Source organism: Aphelocoma coerulescens, chromosome 14, assembly GCF_041296385.1.
Source record: "Aphelocoma coerulescens isolate FSJ_1873_10779 chromosome 14, UR_Acoe_1.0, whole genome shotgun sequence".
Lineage (NCBI taxonomy): Eukaryota > Metazoa > Chordata > Aves > Passeriformes > Corvidae > Aphelocoma > Aphelocoma coerulescens.
The window spans coordinates 5,869,215-5,890,075 of record NC_091028.1 but is presented as its reverse complement, the minus strand read 5'-3'; the positions used below and the strand labels follow the sequence as shown (position 1 = coordinate 5,890,075).

At 38.3% G+C, this 20,861-nt stretch overlaps 1 protein-coding gene across 2 annotated transcripts in view; it reads left to right on the top strand.

The window, feature by feature from the left end:
• The window catches only part of USP7 (ubiquitin specific peptidase 7), a 71,714-nt gene that overhangs the window by 40,695 nt on the left and 10,158 nt on the right, over positions 1–20,861 (top strand). The window contains exons 7-22 of one of the 2 annotated variants that reach the window (XM_069029398.1): positions 5,009–5,139; positions 7,544–7,598; positions 8,118–8,198; positions 8,293–8,383; positions 9,168–9,250; positions 10,654–10,763; positions 11,624–11,780; positions 12,668–12,812; positions 13,427–13,557; positions 14,665–14,799; positions 15,000–15,101; positions 15,789–15,894; positions 16,248–16,340; positions 17,154–17,221; positions 18,145–18,245; positions 19,612–19,765. In XM_069029398.1, coding sequence (XP_068885499.1) covers positions 5,009–5,139; positions 7,544–7,598; positions 8,118–8,198; positions 8,293–8,383; positions 9,168–9,250; positions 10,654–10,763; positions 11,624–11,780; positions 12,668–12,812; positions 13,427–13,557; positions 14,665–14,799; positions 15,000–15,101; positions 15,789–15,894; positions 16,248–16,340; positions 17,154–17,221; positions 18,145–18,245; positions 19,612–19,765 — 1,743 coding nt within the window. Of the gene's footprint in view, positions 1–5,008; positions 5,140–7,543; positions 7,599–8,117; positions 8,199–8,292; positions 8,384–9,167; positions 9,251–10,653; positions 10,764–11,623; positions 11,781–12,667; positions 12,813–13,426; positions 13,558–14,664; positions 14,800–14,999; positions 15,102–15,788; positions 15,895–16,247; positions 16,341–17,153; positions 17,222–18,144; positions 18,246–18,941; positions 19,080–19,611; positions 19,766–20,861 lie in introns of those variants that run through there. The other variant, XM_069029399.1, reaches the window with a different exon arrangement.

The window sequence follows — 20,861 nt, the reverse complement described above, 5'->3', positions numbered from 1 at the left end:
ATACTGGGAGAAAAAAATAACTTGGAACTATTCAGTGTATTGGAGTGTCTTATTGATCCTAATCCATCCTTGTGTGCATTTCTGCACTTACTGTCTGTCTCTTGGTGAAAATGAACTGTTCTAACTTGGCCTTTCTCTTGTGTAGACTAGTTGTTGCTGTTCAGTTAAGCTTTCTTTTCCCTTTCCAATGTACCTGCTTTCCACTGCCTTTAATTTCCCATCATGTTATTATTTATATCCCTGTGGCCTGTAAGTGTCCCAGTTGGCATTTCTTTTCTCTCTTTGCAATGTGCTGTTTACTCTGAAGTGCTGCAAAAAAAATAGCACTTCAAACTCCAGTAGAATGTAACTGAGATCTTACCAATGCCATGGACAAGAGATAAACACTTGTCTTGTTTTACATGATGCACCTGTTTCTTTTTTGCAGGAGGTATAATTTACTTATTCAGTTTATCACTCATTATAAAGTCTGTTCTTTCTGCTCAGCACTCAGTGTTTGTGCATTTTACTTTTTTGGACAACTTCACTTTGCTTGAGAGAAAAAAGTGTTTTTGTAATAGCTCTATCTAATGCAATTGAGTAGCTTGCTCAAGATTGTCTTGTAGTCACTAAATCAATGTGTACCATGAGGTAGTGAAGAAAAAATTCTTTTTGTAATACAGATTGGTTTCAGCTGAACTAATCTTACCAGGCATTCCCCTGCACTTCTTCCCCAGCCCCAAAATAAATAGCAGCTTTTAGGATCTCTTAATATCTGGCTAGTGACCATATGAGGAAACTTAATTTACTAAAGTTGGTAGCTGCAGCCTCCTTTATGGAGGTGTTCCTGGACATCAGCTGGTATGCCCAATTCCTTGCTCATTTCTCAGGCTTTCAGAGCCCCTCCAAACAGAACAGATGACAGTGGCAGTTTTAGACAGCTTTAGTGCTCACTTGGCATTGGTACAGATCAGGAAGAATCAGTAGTTGCCTTGTCTGAAAAAAGTATTATTAACATTTTTGTTTTCACTTTGACCAAACTCATTCCTCTTAAACCAAAGTAAAATGAAATGTGCAGTATCCTTGGTTTGCTTCTCACTGTTTCCATAATTTCTGTGAATCCTCCTTCCTTGGAAGAAATAATGATTTCTGTTGCTGTTACTTAGAGCTTTGTTCCCAGAGAAGCTGCTGTCAGGAGCAGAGCTGGGGAAGCAATGAACAATAGCAAAGGCAGGCACGTACCTATGGAAAGTCAGGCCCTGGGGAAGCGTGGGTGAGGATTGATGGAGAGGTCCTTTCTTCTCTGCTCTGCTTCCAGATAACAGATAGGAGGATCTTGGGGGTTTGAAATGAGACCTCCCCTTGAAGCAACAAGGTGGCTTTAGTGGTAGGGTATAAAGAAAGGAACTTTCACATTAGAGCATATTGTTATTTGTTGTTTGTGACAGATAATCTCTGCTTAACTGCAGTCCTTGTAGGCAAGAGGCAGTGGTGACTTCCAGAGGGATCCAGGTTTGATCCTGGGGTCTGTTACCTGAGTTGTCCCAGAACTGTCTTTCGTGCCTCCAGCTTGTCTGTGCTTGTGGCTGCATTCAGTCCATTTGGGAACTTTTTGCTGGTTCCCTTGAAAAAGTCCCTACAACTCATGAGAACATTGTAGAATGCTGATAGAACTACATTAAAATACTAAGTACTGGTCCATTTCTTCCTGGCTCTCTTAAAGTTATGCAATATATTTTACCTAACCTTGGAATTTCATGCACAGTATTTTCTTCCCTTCTTCATGTAATTCCTGGCTTTAAGCAATGTGTTCAAAGTTACCTGTACCATTCTTTTATTATATAAATATCTAAAATTTTTCTCATATCTGTCAGTGTGCCTATACATGTCCTTATCCCTCTTTTGTATTCATTTCCTGAGGGAACTTCTCAGGTGTTAAATTAAGAGACCTTGCTGTTTTAAGTGGATCAGAATGCCTCACTCCTTTATCTTGAGGTCAGGCTTTCAGAATTTGGGAGGGTAAGGCATAAAAATAAAGGTTTGAAGAGGATAATACTTAAAAAGTGGTAGTGTGGAGAAAAACTTAGATAAATGAGCTCCAATATTACCTATATACACAAACAGAATGAAGAGCCAAGAAAGGCTGTGTTAAATGTCTGCTTTGTCATAACACACGTAGAACTTCCAGAGAAATAAAACTGGTGTTTTTATTCAATGACAGCTGGAATGTAGTGATTATAAGTAAATTGTAAATTATTATTTGAATATTACTTGAGAGATATAGGAAGGGAATTAATTGTCCAGATGGTATATGAGAAAAACATGAAAAAAAAAAACGAACTAAAGGCAAAGGATTTAATTTTGTTTAATTGTCAAGGTATTCTGAGTTCCAGTTTATGCATTTTTGATGGAAGAGTCAATCACTATGTTGATTTTTAGCCTGCTGTAAGTTTAGCATTTTAGTATTTATTTTTTGAATGTATCAGCAGTGACTATATTTGCATTTTTTCATTACTTGATTTTCACACCTTGTTTCTATTTGTTTAAACATAGCAAGTGTCGATATATATTTTTTTTTTAAAAAAGAATTTATAAGATATTCAAAGAAGTTAATAGGGGCTGGTGATAGAGATTTGGAAGATTTGAGACTTAATTGTTGAACTGTTTCTCTTTCTACCTTTAGCCAGTGACACCCACTCTTAAAAAGGTTCATTAACCAGGTACACGAAGAGGTTTAAAGTTGGCTCTTCAGCATGGTGACTTGTTTTGATGTTCATATTTTAAAGCAAGAAATAATTTTTGCTTGTGAAATCAAAGGTATAAGCCTAGCTAGTGAAATTTGAATTGGAGTTTGCCCAGATTGATCTGGTTAACTGGGATTCTGCATTTGGATGATAAACATAAAGCAGTTGGAAATTATTTACTTCATTAGCTTACTTGAATTGTTTTGAAGTTGAATGTTCTGATCTTAGGATGGAAATTTCCATAATCAGGGTCCAGCTTTACATTAGGATGTATGGAGAGGTGGTGGGATCTCCATTCCTGGTGATGCTCAGAACTTAACTGGATCTGATCCTGAGCACCTGGACCCCACTCTGAACTTGGCACCTGTATGGGCAGGAACAGAGATCAGAACCTACAGAGTTCTCTTCCAGACTGCATCGCTATAAACTCTTGAAGCAGTGCTTAATACATTAAAAAAGTTGAAGGGTTCTTGAGTTTCAACAGTTAAAACCTGTTTCCAGTGATAAAATTGAAGATGCTGTTTTCTTCAATTTATAAAATTTGTAAAAGCAGTTTAAGAAAATCCCAAAGTAGAGCAAAAGAAGATTTTTTTTTTGTTGCCATTAGGGTGAGGTCAGGCTATTGTTCTTAAAATTACCCTAACAAAGACTTCTGTTGACTGTCCTTCAGAATAAAGTTGATGATAAATTTCAGCTAATTTTTATTAATGTTTCCTTTCTATATGTGTAAGAACTACTAACAGTGTAGCTTGCAACTGAGTAGAAATAAAAATTGGAAGTTACTGGTGTTCATGATTCTGTTTTAGGTCATCTCTATTAACTGGTAACTTCTGAAAATTAAATTAAAAATTTTAAAGATACAGTCACGTGAATTATCATATTACTTTACAGTTGCTTAATTAACCATTGTTTTTCTGTCAGCATATCAGGAATTTGCTTTCTTTATGAAATTATTTCTCTTATTTCATCTTACTGTTGTAGATAGTCTGATGATAGTTTCTTTATTCTTTGAAGTATTTCTGTTGCTGTACTTTTGGAAAATGTAGTGGATCCTCAGAATTGGAATAGAAAACGGGCCTGTCAACTTTTTAGGAACTTCTTTTGCTGTTTTTGTTTTCTTTTTTGCCACAACCTTGTGTTCTTTTTCTGTTAGCATTGTCTTCATCTAGTGCCTGTCCCATCTGATTCCCATCACTCTGAGCTGTCCTGTAGCAGTGACTGTGTTTGCCCAGCAATTCCCAGCTGCCTGCTGGAAGTGCTACCCTTGCTCTATATGTAGGGAACTGAAGTCCAGGGTAAGTTAGATGTGCTGCACACCTCTGGAATTCAGGCTAAGGCACAAACTGAGGGAGAGTCACTGAGGTCCAGTTCAGCACTTCACTCACAGAAATGGATCATTCCCTGTTGTTTCGCAGGAAAAAAATTCAGGTGGCAATTTTTCTGTTTTTAACAGGTTATTTTCTCATATGCTACTTAATATTGGGGTCCTTTTTAGTTTCATTTGTTGCCTAATCTCCTTACAGGGTTGTCTGTTTCTTTTTATTATTTATGCTTCTTAAATGAACATCTCCCTGTAAATACCTTTTGTTTGCTCTTCCTTGTCCCTAGATGTATTGATGTACACTTTTTAAAAAGTAAATCTCATTTCAATGACTGTTGAACTCTCTTAATCCCTCTTTGGTCTATTTGTGTAATTTCTCTGTTCTCAATCCTTCACAGATCAGTATAATCAGTGAATTGAATTGTTAAGCTGTTTATTTGCTGGACAGTGATGACGTTAAGTAGGAATGAATGTGTCAGGAGCTCTCAGAGCTTCCTCTCACATCTTTCTCCATGTGGACCATTTCTGTTTTCGTTCACTTGTTGCCCTTTATGGTTTCATGTGGTTGCTTTTTCACAACACCAATTATTTTCAAAAGTCTATAGTATTGACTGGTGTATCTGGTCCTACTGTGATGATTGCACAGACATACCGGGCATGAGCGTTATTTGAAGGTGTTAAATGCTTTAGTGCATTTACTGTTCTAGGCTGGAATAAGGGAACTATTTAGATAAAATAACCATGAATGGAATCTGTTGTTCACATCTTTCTAACCACTGTGCTCTAAGAAGAGTTGTTTCAGACAATTAACATTTTTACACTACAGTACAAGATTTTTTTCAGACTTTTTTGAAGTGTTGATTAAATTGAGTTCTATGAAGGAAGTCACTGAAGAGGAAAGAATGCATTAAATACGATGAGCAATAAACTTTTCTGATACTAATTGAACTAAATGCTTTTTCAGGCTGTGTACATGATGCCCACAGAAGGAGATGATTCATCCAAAAGTGTTCCTTTAGCATTGCAAAGAGTGTTTTATGAGCTGCAACATAGTGACAAACCAGTTGGAACTAAAAAGTTAACAAAATCATTTGGGTAAGTTTCAGAAACTTGCACTATTTATTGGGCTTTTGCAGGCTTCATAAAGCTTTTCTTTAAAAATGTTCTATTTTAATAAGGTTATTTTTAGAGAGGTGCAGAGAAGTGTTAATATAACATGGTGTTAATTGTTAACTTTCTGTAGTTGACTTGGATAGGTTTTTATTTGTAGCCAGTACTAAGGACAGCTGATCCAAAAGTCAGATTTTTTTGGGAAGGGGAATGGTACAGAAACAGAGCTGTTAATAGCAGGGTTATAATTTATCTGTTACTTGAACATTGTGTGATGAATTTGACTTAAGTAAAATTCAGAACAAAACAGTTGTTGAAACATTGCAGTTCATGCATTGGTAATATCTTTTTAAAATGGAATCTGGTTTAGATTTAGTGCAATAGCAGTAATTTGCATGTCCATGTTGTACATTGTTGGCTGCTGTAACATTTTCTTACAACATATCAAAGACACAAGTTAGGACAGAAAAACTAACATTAGCATAACCTTTACAGGTCTTCTCTTTGCGTGTGCTGTAAGAGTGGCATAGGATTTTATTAAAATCTGCTCTAAAATACTGTATTTTGTATTACTTTGTCTCACTGTATTTGTAGGTTAGTCTTGTATTAATATTGACAAGCACTGTTTTAGTTCAAAACACATTAGGGAGTTTGTATCATCTTTTCCACACAGCTGTCCTCTGTGTTCATCCTGCATCTGCTGCTACAGCCTGTAGTGGTGCTCTGTCCTAGAAACACTCTTTGTAGCCTTGTGTCTTTACAACCTTGACTTTTCCCCTTTTGGGGAATCTTAAAGGGAAATCAGTAGCCTCAGTGTTGTCTGTTTATCTGACCATACCCTCTTTCTACTTGCACACTGTATATTTAGTTTATCAGTGCTCCTGCTGTCCCGTTACATTGGAAGGACTTGGTGATAGAGTAAAACTTCATCTTCAGTTAAGATCCCAACTGTCTCATATTCAGTAGCATGAAGAGACCTTTGCCAAGGGTGGTGCAGATGCTTAAATGTATATCCAAACCAGCAGGGTTTTAAAAATGTGTTCATGCCTGCTTTTGTTCTTGGGAAGGAATTTTAGAATGTGTTTGAAGATTTAGGTTTTCCCCTTCCCTCATCATTGAATCAGAGAGGGGTTTTTGGCCTTGTGGGCCCTACCTAGATAGATGCTGGTTAGGGTATTACTTTTTACTGAGTGTTGTGAATTTCTAAGTTTGACCTCTTTAAGTAGAAAATGATGCCATGTCTGAAGGGGCCCTTCTTTATCCTAATTTTAGTGTGTGACCTTTTTCTTTGGTTTGTCCTATGAGCTGGCTAGTGTGTAAAACCTAGAGAGTTCAGGGCATTATTTTCTATTCTTAATTATCTGACAAGTCACTTGATTCAGCTTGTTTAAGTGTGGACCCCACACAGTTGTTGGCACACTTTGGAGATTAATTTGCTGCCGTGTGACAGTGGGGGTGAGTCACTGAGAAGAGAGTGTGAGGGAGGATAAAGTCAGCACTGCTCCTGGTCGCCCTGGTGCTGGTTCCAGGGCCAGGGTAGAACATCCCACTGAAGCTGGAGCCTACAGTCAACAGAGTTTATTTTCTACAGTTGGGAGTGGTGACTGCTGCTAAAAAAATCGTCAGAGACTTAGAACTTAAAAGCTTTCTTGAGTTGAAGTTACAGTTCTCACAGGAGTATTTAATGCTGGAGCTAGAAGCACGTTATTCTTGTTTTATTGAAGGCAGAAGTGCTGAACACCCTTGCTGCTGTGTGGCATGCTGGCTAGAAGGCATTTAGAGCCTGCTGCCCTTACCCCTGCTTTCACACAGTGTGTTTGCACATGGACAGTTCAGAAAGCTGAATGCCTCCTTGGAGTTACTGCATGCCCAGGATTAACTGTTTAGATGAGCACAAAGGAGCCAGTCTTTCCTATAAATCCATTTGCTTCCTTTCCTGTGCTGAAATAATCCCTAAATGCTACTTGACTGCACCTGAAGTGCCCTCTGAAGAGAGGCAGCTGGAAACCTGCTGTGGAAACTGATGGCATTGAATTGCTCCCAAGTCTTCTCTTAAGAGCTTTTTGGCATGAACTGAGACTGGGTTGTAGACTGGAAGAGCAGCAGCCTGGCTGTGGCCTCCTCAGCTGGCTCTGGGTGCATTCCCAGTCCCTGTCCCCAGTCCCACACAGGAGAAGGAGGGTGGCCACAGAACGGCTGCCAAAATGTCTCACGAGTTCACTGCCCCTCCTTCCTACACAACGAAAGAACCTGTGCAGCAGCCAGTCCTAAATCTCAGTGTTTACATCTTGCTGTGTTTTACATTCTTGATCTGCAAAGAAATCAGAAAAACGTCTTTTGAGGTGTTTTTTTCATAATTAGTAATTTTTTATTTATTTGCCTTACAAAGGTGGGAAACTTTAGACAGCTTCATGCAACATGATGTCCAGGAATTATGTCGAGTGGTATGTTTATACTATTTCTTGCTGATCTGGGATGTATATATTTCTCTCTTGATATTGTGTGTATATATATGATATCGTTTAGGAACAATCAGAGTAATAGTGGCCCTGAATAATTTAAATTAGGTCTCAAAGACAGAGTTTTTGCCTTGGTTCCTCTTTAAGAATTACATTGTTTGTAGCCTTTTGTGGGTGAGGAATTTGTAAACAGTAGGGAAGCTTGAAAGTAGCTGGAGCATGTGCTAGTGGTACTTTTATAACCTTGGAGAGAAATGCAGTTTTGAAGATGAAATGCATTGTTACATCTGTGGGGTTTCCCAGACTCAAAGGAATGGAGTAGCCCTCAGTTTAGGGGGAGGAGAAGGATTTAGAAGGACTAGAAAGGAGATGCCAGTACAAATAGACTAATATTTTGTTTTTATCCAAGAGACTTAGTATCTAATCAGTCAAGTAATCGTGTGTGTGATGAATAAATTAAAAAACTGCAAGTTTGTCTTGTGTAAAAACTGATTTTTCTTTCAGCTGCTTGATAATGTGGAAAATAAAATGAAAGGCACATGTGTAGAAGGCACAATCCCTAAATTGTTCAGAGGGAAGATGGTGGTATGTATTTAATACCTTTCTCAAAAATAATTTAAATTAACTCTTGCTACTTGTATAAAATTGAACTTCCCTGTTGTTTGGTTTTTGTTTCCAGTCTTATATCCAGTGCAAGCACGTAGACTATCGATCTGAACGAATAGAAGATTATTATGACATCCAGCTAAGTATAAAGGGAAAGAAAAATAGTAAGTGACACATTGTGATATGCACCAATCCAGTACTTCAACATGTTGCACAACTTTAGTGCCTGCTGATTTCAAATGGGTTTGTTGGTGCACAATAATTGGAAATACCTGCTTTAGGACACCTCATTGAAAACATTTTCAATGCAGAGAATGTTTTTGCCTGCATTACATTTCTTTTTTTTCCCCCTTATTCCATTTCCTTTCCCTGCTCTTTCCTCCCTAATTCTCTCACTGGTATCTTTTCATAAAACTTGAAGAACTTAAGAAATTTTCTGGTGTCACAGAACTGTGCCATGGTGATCACAGTGGTATTGTCACAGTAATTTAATTTATACATAAAGATGAACTCAGACAAAATGATTCTTATTTAGACCTGACCATAGTAATAAGCAAGAAAAAAGATTGAACTACTCAGAACAGCAGTAACAGTGGTCCCTTATCATCTCTTTACTGAGCCCTTGGTGTACAAGGCATGGAAAAGGGTGTGTAAGAGTCCAGCAAACAGAGGCATCTGGCTTGATGCTTAACAGTTGCAAAGTGAGGAGTTGTGGCAGAGAGCTGTAACTGTGATTTTAAAACCTACAGGTACTCATAGATATGCTCCTGCAGTATGGTGCATTTCTTGACATTCTTAAGTAATGTAAAACTTTACTTAAAGTAAGGACAGAAATATTCAAACACAAACTGCCATGTCCTAATATGTCATTTGATTAATACATTGCAGGCTAGAGGAAACTTACTTTTTTTCCTCCTTATGTACAATTCCCCATTCTTTTTCATTTAGTTTTTGAGTCCTTCATTGACTACGTTGCAGTGGAGCAGTTGGATGGTGATAACAAGTATGATGCAGGAGAACATGGCTTGCAGGTATTATTTTTTTTTTTTTTACCTGGTTTTAAATCTTATTTCTTTATCCTTGATAACACAGCTGTGTTGCAAAACCCATTCTAGATTTTATCAACTGATTTTGGTGATGCTTCTTCTTAGATAAGCATTTTATGTAGCTCCTCTTATTTGCTGTTAGTTTTCTTAAAATGGAGCTCTGATTCTATAGCAATTTAATTAGTAGTGAGTTTTATAGGTCCAAGTCTTCCAGTTTCTAGAATGGTTCACTTTTCCACCAGTCTCAAGACTGAGAAGTTCTTCCTCTATGAAGAGGAAGTAGTCTGTTCTTCCATGTGTCAAGTGAAAAAGCAGCATAGCTCTAAAAGTAACTTTGGAGAGCTCATGTTTGTATCCTCAGCAAGAACACCAAATGAACCCATGAAAATTAAACATTTATGTATGTGTGTGCACGTGTTTCTGAGCTCTTCAGCTGCACTTTGCTGCACCCACTGGAGTAAGCGGAAGTCCTTTATAAATAATGTTTTACTAAAGCTTATTTCTGCAGCTTTGACATACCAGGTGTTGCTGTGTCTGTCCAGCTCTGTGGGGTCACATGCATGCACGCACACACAAATGCATGGCTAGCTTCAGTGTAAAGTCGGTTACAAAGAGATGGGAAGGGTCTTTGCATGAGTTCCAGCAGGAGCATTTATTGCTTCTACGCTGCCGAAGATTCAGGGGCAAAGACGAGAGAACCGGGGTTTTATCTGGGGGCGGGGAAAAGGCGGGACTAGGGAACGGGACCAATGGGGATCTTTGGGGGAGTGGTGCGGGATAGAGGCTAACAGCCAACCGGGGAATCCAAACTGGATTACAGATTATATAAAATTATATTAGATTATTATGTTATAGATTAACAGAACAGAACAAGCATCCTTGGAGAAGCCTTTCTGGTCACCTAAAGTGGTTCTTGTGGTACTCGGGACTGATCTTACTGAGAACTCTCTGTCCCTTGTAATGTAGGTTCACTGGCCACCACAGCCAGGTTTTGTCAGTAATGTTCTATATATTCTTTAGCTGTTCTTCTTGTTGGCAGGATGCAATGAACACGAAATTCTTAATAGATCAAAAATGAGTTTTTGCCTCCATATTCTCTCAATTTTATTTATGCAGGTAACTTGCTCTTAATGCAGGGAGGTATCCAAATATGCTTGTATGAATGACCTAAATTTAATTTAACTGAGTTCTTGTGTTACTGGAGTAGCTCATGGGAGATTGGTGCAGCATTAGGATACTTAATTTACACCCAAGTTTTGAACTATTCTGGTGCACATTGTGTCATCAAGTCTATAAAAGTCCATATGAAGAGTATCTGTGGCAAACAACTATTTTGAGTTGCTAAAAATCCTGCAATTTCAACCCTCTATTTCCTTTAAAATGTCTAGGAGGCAGAGAAAGGTGTGAAGTTCCTAACATTGCCACCAGTATTACACCTACAGCTCATGAGGTTTATGTATGATCCTCAGACTGACCAAAACATCAAGATAAATGATAGGTAAGTGGGTTGGTTGGTTTAGTGTGTGGGTTGGGGTTTTTTTAACAGAATTTAGACCTATGGATGTATTTTACCAAAAAATAGCTTCCTAAGATCCTGTTTTTGGGTAAACTCTGAGAGGCAGATGTGTGCAGTCACACACAGTGGAGGTTCCCTAAAGGTGTACTGGCTGAATGTTGAGGTTCAGAATGACAAATTGAATGCTTGGTAATTTATAGTGATTGTTTTGACTGTGAACAGGTGACTGCATCTTTTAATGGCTTGTGTAGCATTCTTTGGGTAGTTTGTGGCCAGGCTGCCACCAGAGTAAGCAGGATGAATAAGGATTTACCTGCTTGCCCTCCATCTGTTTCCATGGATGGAGGGAGAGCCATTTGCCCACTCACTGTAAGTAGAGGCTGATAATTTCTCGAGGAGATACATGGTTGGTTGTAAACTAAATGTGTATTGCAATTACCTCATTCTCACCAAGGTGAGACATTTCAGAGTAATGTTCCAGTCCAGTGGTACCTGTGCAAGGAAAGCTGCATTTGTCTGCTAGAAAACAACAGATTGTAAAGCTTTTGCCTTGACACAGTGAATCCAAACCAGCCCTAATTCATTTGAAGTGCTCTTGCCCTTGTTACTGAGGGTATACTTTCCTGAGCTGCTTAAAAAGTTTATTTTTACTCCATATTTAAATAGTATAAATTTTGCCACTGTATGCAGTATGTCTTGGATAGAAATGGCATTGTAACAGTAACGTTAAATTTTTATACTTTGCTTTAGGAGTACACATAATGTACCATAATAATATGTGCATAATGAAGTATGTCTATCTTAAGTACAAATACAATTGTCTTCATTCTTTTCAAAACTAGGTTTGAATTTCCTGAACAGTTGCCACTAGATGAATTTTTGCAAAAAACAGATCCTAAAGATCCTGCAAATTACATTCTCCATGCAGTTCTAGTACACAGTGGAGATAACCATGGTGGACATTACGTTGTTTACTTAAATCCAAAGGGCGATGGCAAAGTGAGTATTGAAAAGCACCTAAAAGTATTTGTGTGTTGTAAATGCATATATGCAGTTTTCATAATGGACAAGTCTTTAGAAGTTTTGTCTCCTAAAAGAAAAGTCTGCAGACACACTTGACTTTTAGCAAAAGTCTTTTTAACTGAGGAAATCCTTTCACTCGTGTGTGTATGTGTTGAAGTTCTACTTTGATCAGATTTTATCCAGCATTTGTTTGAGGCTGACTTTGCTGAAGGAAATACGAGCATTTCCAATGTTTCTGTGACTCAGAAGTTCAGCATGTTTGTATATGTCCCACTGTCCCAGGTTCAGGTGACTTGATTGGATTGGACACTTATAGGTCAGGTGCCTCTTCCCTTGAGTTGGCTGGTTTTGTGTGTACCTGACTGTTCACAGTAAGAGTAGAAGTCAGATTTTACTGTGAATTTGTTGCTATTTGTAATTTATTCTTAATTGGCCATATTGTTTTAATTTAAAATTTGATGTATATTGCTCTAAATGTACAAATAATTACTAGATGACTTGTGCATCACTGCTTTTTATTTCATTTTACAACAGAAAAGGTCAATTTTCTGTTTCCTGCAGAAATAACTAGCTATTTGAATAACAGTCTTAAGAAAAGCTTCCTGGAATAATTATTGTGGTTTTGGTACTCAGTGTAAAATGTTCAGTAAAGGTTTGGTATTTATGGACTTCCTTATGCTGAGCACAAGTAGCAGGTAGCACAAATTATACTGAACTAGATTTCCTTTTGAAAGTCATGCCTCTTGAAGAGTAATTTTAGTTACTTCAAAGAGTTGAAAGACATGCCAGAAATAGGATTAATTTATCATTCAGGAATATGTTTTTACATGTAAAATCATCTTCCTATAAAATATTCTCCCTAGTGGTGTAAATTCGATGATGATGTTGTGTCGAGATGCACGAAGGAGGAGGCGATCGAGCACAACTACGGGGGGCACGACGATGACCTGTCCGTGCGGCACTGCACCAACGCCTACATGCTGGTGTACATCAGGGAGTCCAAGCTCAGTACGTGTCCTCTCTGTGCTCCAGGGGCACTTCCAGGCAGGGAGTCAGGGTTTTTTTACCTCTGAGTTGTCAGCAGTCTTCCTATGCAACAGGACTGCGTTATTTACAGTCAGAACGGAGAGATCCCATGGGATCAAACAGCCGTTCTCTCACTTTTGGAAAGCATGTGCTGCTCTGTGCCATCTTTTAGCTCAGTAAGGCACCTACAAAGTGCTTCAGCCTTGGTTGGTTTCTAGGATAGAAAACTTAGTGAACTGACTTCAGTAATGGAATTGAATCATATCGATTGTAAACATGTAGATAGATATATATATATATATAGATATATATCTATATATATGCTAAAAAAATGGAGTGGTGGTAAATATTTTTTAACTCTGAACTGAATATTTCTTTCAAAAGTCTATGATACGTATTTCATGGAGGGTAGTGCATTTTGGCTTGTTGTAGAAAGTGCTTCAATGTTGCCAAAGCATGATGATACCAAACCGTGTTTTTAAGCAAAAGATAAAGAAAGCTGGTTTTGACTTCAAATCAGAAGTAAGTCAAGTGTCTATGAAAAAGAGCCTGTTTGATGGAAATCTTGAAATGACATCATAAAATCTGTTTTGTAGGCGAAGTTTTGCAGCCTGTCACCGACCATGATATTCCTCAACAACTTGTAGAAAGGCTACAAGAAGAGAAAAGGATAGAAGCTCAGAAGAGGAAGGAGAGGCAGGAAGCTCACCTCTATATGCAAGTGCAGGTCAGCTTTTGAAGCAGATTAAGTTACAACTACTTTACCATGAAAATTTAGAATATTGAGCCACCCTGGAGGCAAACCTTGATTTTCTTTCCTTTTTTTTTTTTTTTTTTTTAAGTTTTTCTTCCAAAGTAGTGTTTGAAGAGAAATAATGATTTTAGTGCTTTTAAGTATATTTACATATGCAATGAATCATAATAAAACACACAGTACTGTATGTTATAAACATTTCTGTTTTCTTTAGGATTTATTGTGCTTGTGAGTGAAAATAGTAAGTTCAGGTGAAAGGGAAAAGGACCAGGTTATTTCAAATGGCTGCCCTGCCACTGCACTTCTATCTCCTTCAGGAATTATTTTCTAAAATTAGAATGCATCTAGCCATAGGCTGCAGGTCTGGACTACTGCCAAACTGAGCTCATCAAGTAGAAGCAGAAGGAGAGAGTGCTTATATTTGCAATTATCTTTTTGGAAAAGCCAGATGGACTAGATTGTTATGAATTGCCTTAAGGAACCCTGTTTATGGCTCATTCCAGAACGCATCTGGCACAGGAAAATAGAACCCATTTTCCATGGGCTTCCATGTTTCCTTGCCTGTTCTTTCTGGTGTTGATAAGCAGAGATACTGGTCAAGTTCAGCTTGTTCTGCACTGCATTTGCACTGAGCAGTTTGCAGTGGGACACTGGCAGCATTGCACTGTTTGTGCTTCTGTTAACAAAGAGTGCAGGGGAGCTGTGGGAAATGCAGGGGAAGGGTTAGGTGGCCTCCTTGCATTACACCAGGCACAGAATTATGTAGCCTTTTTATTTTCTCCACGTGCCAAGATTGTTGGAGCACATTCCAAGACTTGGGATCTAAGCACGACTGGTTTTTAATTGCTTGGGATTTGTAAGAATTAATGTATTTTAATTACTTGCACTGATGAGATTATCAATCACAATTTTTTAATTTCATTATAATCTGTATTCTTGCAAATTTGCTCCCTGAGAACATGAATAGTGTTAGCACTGTGCCAGAGGGCCAGTGAGGCTGCATAGTAAAGCATCCTGAGAAGGTATTATGTGGTGCAGCTGGGCTAATCTGAATAGTAACCTTTAAATGTCATTTTTCAGATAGTGGCAGAGGATCAGTTCTGTGGTCACCAAGGCAATGATATGTATGATGAAGAAAAAGTGAAATACACTGTTTTCAAAGTATTAAAAAACTCCACACTTACAGAATTTGTTCAAAACCTCTCTCAAACAATGGTGAGTTTTCTGTAGCTGAGTACCAGCACGTATGTATTTTGTTACATTATGGTTGTTTCATAGCCCTTCTCCACATACTGACAGCAATCATAATTTAGACCTTTTAACACAGAAGATCTGTTTGAGTTTAATAAAAGCATCTTAGCCTATTTTTCCCTTGTTTTGATTTAGTTTCCTGTCACAATTTTTATTTATTTTAGGGCTTTCCCCAGGATCAAATCAGATTATGGCCAATGCAAGCTAGAAGTAATGGAACAAAAAGACCTGCAATGTTAGATAATGAAGCAGATGGCAATAAAACGGTAAGTAGTCACTGAGAGATGATATTACTTCTGTACATCTCCCATGATTTTTAGTTCTCTTTAAGAGTATCTAACTTTGAGACATAAGTTTTTTCAGGCTTTTAATTTAAAATTAATTTCACTGTATCTGGTGAAGTTTGATACTTGGGAAGACTTGAGGTTTAGTGGATTAATTTGGATAGGAGGCAGAGGAGTGTGGTTGGTGCATGATTTTTCTTCTGTGGATAAAAGGTGTGATCGTGATTTTTTTATGACAGATTAAAACAGAAATGTCCCTTTGCCAAAAGGGGCAAACCCACTGAATTTAATAAATTCTCTTGCTTAAAGTGTAAAATGTGTCTAAATACCACAGAGAACAGAGATTGGTTTCAGTGTCTTTTTATTCTAAAACAAAGTAATGTCCTTGCCACTGTAAAGGTAGCTGTAGGTCAACTTTTAAATGATAAAGAAGTGGGTTCATTTTAAGTAAAACCTACTGTTAGTGCTTCATCAAAGTTTTTGGTAGTTTTATACCTATATTTGTGTGTCTTAATAAACTTCATAAACTTCCTCTAACACAACTTAGAAAAAAACCTCTCCCACTTGTAGAATGTCATAAAGTTCTTGTATCTGATTAAAATGCAGATACCTGGTTTGTATTATGTTCTTCAGAGACTTTTTTTTCTTGTCTCACATCTTTTTACATAGATGATTGAGCTCAGTGACAATGAGAATCCATGGACAATATTTTTGGAAACAGTAGATCCAGAGATGGCTGCTACTGGAGCAACGTTGCCCAAGTTTGATAAAGATCGTAAGCATATGGTCTAAACATTTCTGAAATACAAAACACTTTCATTTTGGATATATATATCTCCAAAAACACAGTGCACTCCTTTTTTCAATAATGTGGTTGATGTATCCATCAAACGACTATAGTGCTGAAATTAGTTTTTCCCATGCAGTTTTTCCTTAATTTCTCCTGAAGTGGAAGACATGTTTTGCATGTTTTAGACTCACTGAATAAATTTCTCTCTATATTTTAAGGGCACTGAATTAATAAATCAAAGACATGTATTTGTTACTGTGGAAATAAAAATATCTAGGTGATCTCCTTCCCCCTCCCCAAGCCTTACTTAAAATTAATTCTTGTTTTTTAATTTGTAGATGATGTAATGTTGTTTTTGAAGATGTATGATCCGAAGACTCGGAGTTTGAATTATTGTGGACATATCTACACCCCTATATCCTGTAAAATACGTGAGTTCTGAATTTAAATTTCAGTGTTATCGCTGAAGTTTTTAATGAAAGTAGATTGCACATACTTTAATAATAATTCCATCACTGAAACCAAAGGTACACCACAGAAGCAAATTCTTATTTCACCCAGCACCTGAGTGTTTTTGTCCCCACGCTGTGTCAGTGATATTTTCTGCAGGTCTGAGCCTCAGAACCCCACTGGTGGTCAGTTCATTGCTGCTGTACTCACCAGGTGTTACTGCCCACAAACAGCTGTTTCAGATCTGTTGTAAAGCTTTGGGATTTCATACTTACCTCTGTCTGTTCTGATATTTTTGGAATGTACTTTTGCAATAGATTTTCAAATGACTCTTGTACAACCTTTCACTATGGCAGCCTGAGCAGCTGCTCAGCCTGAATTGTGTGTGAGCCTTGGTTTTCATATGGGTCCATTTAAGGAATTCAGCAAATACCCACTGACTAAAAATATTTTAGTTTGTCATTTTGAATGTCTCATTTTTAATTTTAGCTGTCATTAATTTTTTTTTTTTAAGACACTAAACTTCTTCTCTGGGGAAGGAGCAGTGTTACTTCATCTCTTGGATTTTCAATGACCTTGCATGTATTTTTGTTGTTCAGATTAAGTGGAAAGAAACCATAAATGTGTGTCTGGTTGAATGTCAATAAGGGAAGCTTTAACCTGGAGGGCTCTCTTTCGTAGACATTGTAGAACCATCTGCCCAGGGTAAAAAAATGGGATTCTCTCCTTTTTGTGGTTGGTCTCACTAGCAATTCGCGCAACATATTTCACATTCCTTTTTTTTTCCCCAACAGGTGACTTGCTTCCAGTTATGTGTGAGAGAGCAGGATTTCCACAAGAAACTAACCTTATCCTCTATGAGGTTTGGATTGATAGACTTTCTGTAACTTTTTTGTCTTTTGCATGCTGTAAAGAAAGAAAAAGATTTATTAATTTTAAAAAGTTGCTTATAACAATGGTAATTTATAAATCATCAGCACTGTAATCTGCAACTTCGAAGTCTACAGTGCTGCAACAGTAGCAGCAGAGAGTTGACTTCAAAACAGATTTTATATTAAGCAGATAAGATAGAAGTGTAAGGCTTCAAAAACCAAAAAAAATCTCCATGAAGTCCTATATGAGCAGCTTTGTTGTGCTAAACCTGTGTTGCTGTGTTAGAGGAGCTAATGCTGCTGACATTATTGGCCATGGTGTTTTCAGTGCCCACTTTAGACAGTGGAGTTGAGAAAATGTTGCATCTTCTCCTTCCTTCCCTAAAAAGTCAGCAAACAAAATCCTTAGTCTGCTGTGCTGTTTCTGCCCAAATACAGAAGCAATAAGTCTTCATAACTGCTACATTTATTGAGTGCTGAAGATGCAGATCTTGCCAAGGCAAAGTCCTTGCTACAGTAAGAACAAGGAATTGGGTTTTTGTTGCAATTTCTGGTAGCAGTCCTGCTGCTCTCTCTGGTGGTTCCAGGGCAGCACACACACTGCCATCCTAAAAAGCAAAGCTGTACTCCTTGCTCTGGGCAGGGCAGGGTTACAGTGTCATTCTAGTTTGTTTACACAGGTGCTTCTATCCCAAGAAGTCAGCCTGCAAGTGTAAATATATAATATGTGTATAGATATTTTATAATACATGCATTTGATTTGTATGGATAGATATCTATCCATTTGTTTCAGTTGGAAGAACATACAGGTTACCTTATCTGATGATTTCTTCACTATCCTCACCTTTATTTGTGACCTTTATTTTTGTCTCTTGTTTATTCTGTGATCAATAATTTTTGTTCTTTATTACAGGAAGTTAAACCCAATTTAACAGAAAGGATTCAAGACTATGATGTATCTCTTGATAAAGCTCTTGATGAACTCATGGATGGTGACATCATAGTGTTTCAGAAGTATGTATTTTAAGGTGGCAGCTTATTGCAATTAAATCACCTGGTTCACTTTGAAAGCTGAACTTCCTTTAAGCTTTTTTATCAAGAGCAAAGTATTACATTCCAGCAGTAGATGTGTTCTCAGCAGTTCTCATTTGTTTATTCAAAGGGGAAATGAGCAAATATCAGTGGTATTTGAGTTATCATGTGCCACATTACTTAAGGAAAAGGTGTCCTCCTAGTTTAGAAAACCAATAACCTAAAATAGGTCGTAATATTCCCAGAGTGTGTTCAGCAGTGCATCTGATTTGTGCAGCTTTATACTGGAGCCACTGTAACACAGACACTGAGGAGCCTTCCAGCATTTCAGATCCTGGGCTCAGTACCATGGCCACTGGACAAGGCTCTTGGAGCTCCTTTCAGCCCAGAACTATGCTAAATTGCTTTCCCTTTTTGCCTCTCCCTTATGTTCACAGTCAGTTCCTTACTGCTCTGTGGTGATGAGATGCTCCCCGTTTGCCTGAGCACGTGCAGCTCGTAGATGTACTGGTGCTTCAGCTGGAGATTTCTCCAAGGCAAAAGGGGAACTCCTGCATCTTGTATCCAATAAAGGGATCTTTCATAAGCTTGGCGGGGCTATAAATCAGCATTTCTATGCTCTCACTCCTGATGGTCACACCCAACTGTGTTGCTCTGTTTCTCTCCATGGGCTGACAGTGGGTGGAAGCCAGCTAGTCTATCTTCAGCACTCTTACCCCAGATTATGTGAGATGAATGTATTTCTCATGTCATGCCTTGGAACTCGCATTCCCAGTTGACCCAGTTGGTGTTATGCACCCTTGGCTGGCTGCTGACTCCTGGGTAAGTGCACAGCTTGTACCCTGGTGCTATTTCTCTGCAGAGAAGTTGGGGTACCAGTCAGGAGTGACCCAAACCAGCCCCTGTGCCCACTGTTCTGCCTCTCTGTGCCAAGGAATGTTGTCCATCCGGCCTCTGTGCAAAGCAATTGATACAGGGGTTCATGGAAAGCTGTGCAGCATCAGTACAGACACACAGGGATGTGCCAGGGTGGGAGGGAGGGATGGTGCCTGCTGTAATGGTGCTGTGAACCCACAGGAATCAAGAGTAGGGCCAGGCTGCAGAGCGAGCAGCACAGCAGGCGAGGGCAGCGGGCCCTGACGGCACAGACACGCCGGGCTCTGGGGTCACTGCTGACTGCATCAGTCCTACTGTGTATCCGTGGTGGCTCTTGCAAAAGGTTTCTAAACTTCATCTCTATCTCTCCGCTGTTGCTGACTTACTGTAGAGCGTGTTTTTAAAAGCCCAAACTGCCTGTGTGTGTAACAGTGTGATGTGTAATGGTATGATCATTTGTTTGCTCTTGTAGGGATGACCCAGAAAATGATAACAGCGAGCTCCCAACAGCTAAGGAATACTTCCGAGACCTCTATCACCGTGTGGATGTCATTTTCTGTGATAAAACCATCCCCAATGACCCAGGCTTTGTTGTTACTTTATCCAATAGGATGAATTACTTTCAGGCATGTGTCCTATTTCTCTTTTGTTTCCTTGTTCTGAAAGTAACTTGCAGTAGTTCACAAATGCATTATACATACTTTTCTAAAAATTCTAAAACTGTCCGTGTACATTTTTTCCACTGAGTTAATGAAAAATTGAAGGAAGTCACTAAGGCTTGTGAGAAGAAAATACTATAAACCCCCCAGTTTTATTAATAATGAGTTATTTGATAATAAGTTCTTTCTTGGTAGGCCATTCTGCTCTGTCAGGGAAATTATATTCTCATGAAATTACACGTTTGCTTTCAAAGTGACATGTAAAACTTGCTCAACTTATTTGGCCGTTAAAAGGAAAATACCTGTGGATTCTAGTGATACCTGTTCTGTGCTTGTAATATCAACAACAATATTTATTTTGTAGACCAAGCTGTATTGCTTTCTTCACACAGTGCAGTTTAGTGCTCAGTGACTAACAGATCAAAGCTGTTGTGTTGATAATAGATGGGTTGGGGTGTTCAGATGAGGAAAACTGGACATGGAAACGTAAGAAAAAAATTGAAATAAAGTTGGTCTGATCCATTAAGAGCTTGAGTAGATTTGACTGCCTGCAGTTCTCCAGCAGTTGCTTTTGTCAATGTCAAAAAAAAAAAAAAACCTGCTTAAAACCGGACAATTTTATTTTCTGTCCCCAAAGGCAGAAACTTTGAGCACCTGCATACACAGGGAAAGTCAGGGATGAGTTTTGCTGTCCTGTTCTCATCATCTGTTTTTAGGCTAGTTGCTCTCTCCTACTTTCTTTTCACTTGAGATGTAAGGTCTGTATAGATTGAGGTTTCTTGGTAAGGCAAAACCAGAATGCCCCTGCCTTTGTGAGGTAGTGATGGGAAATGTACTCATGGGAATAATGTGGTGTTATTACTCAGCAAGCTAACTTGCTTGGAGGGGATTAAAGGAGTGGGAATCTTCAAAGAATAAGTCTTACTTATTTCCCTAATACTATAATTTAAAAAAACCCAAAAACCAGCAAAAAGCAACCAAACAACAAAAACAAGCAAAAGAAGAATGGAGCTATTGTTGTGGATTTAGTGGCCTTTTGGCAACAGTAACTTACTGTAATAAA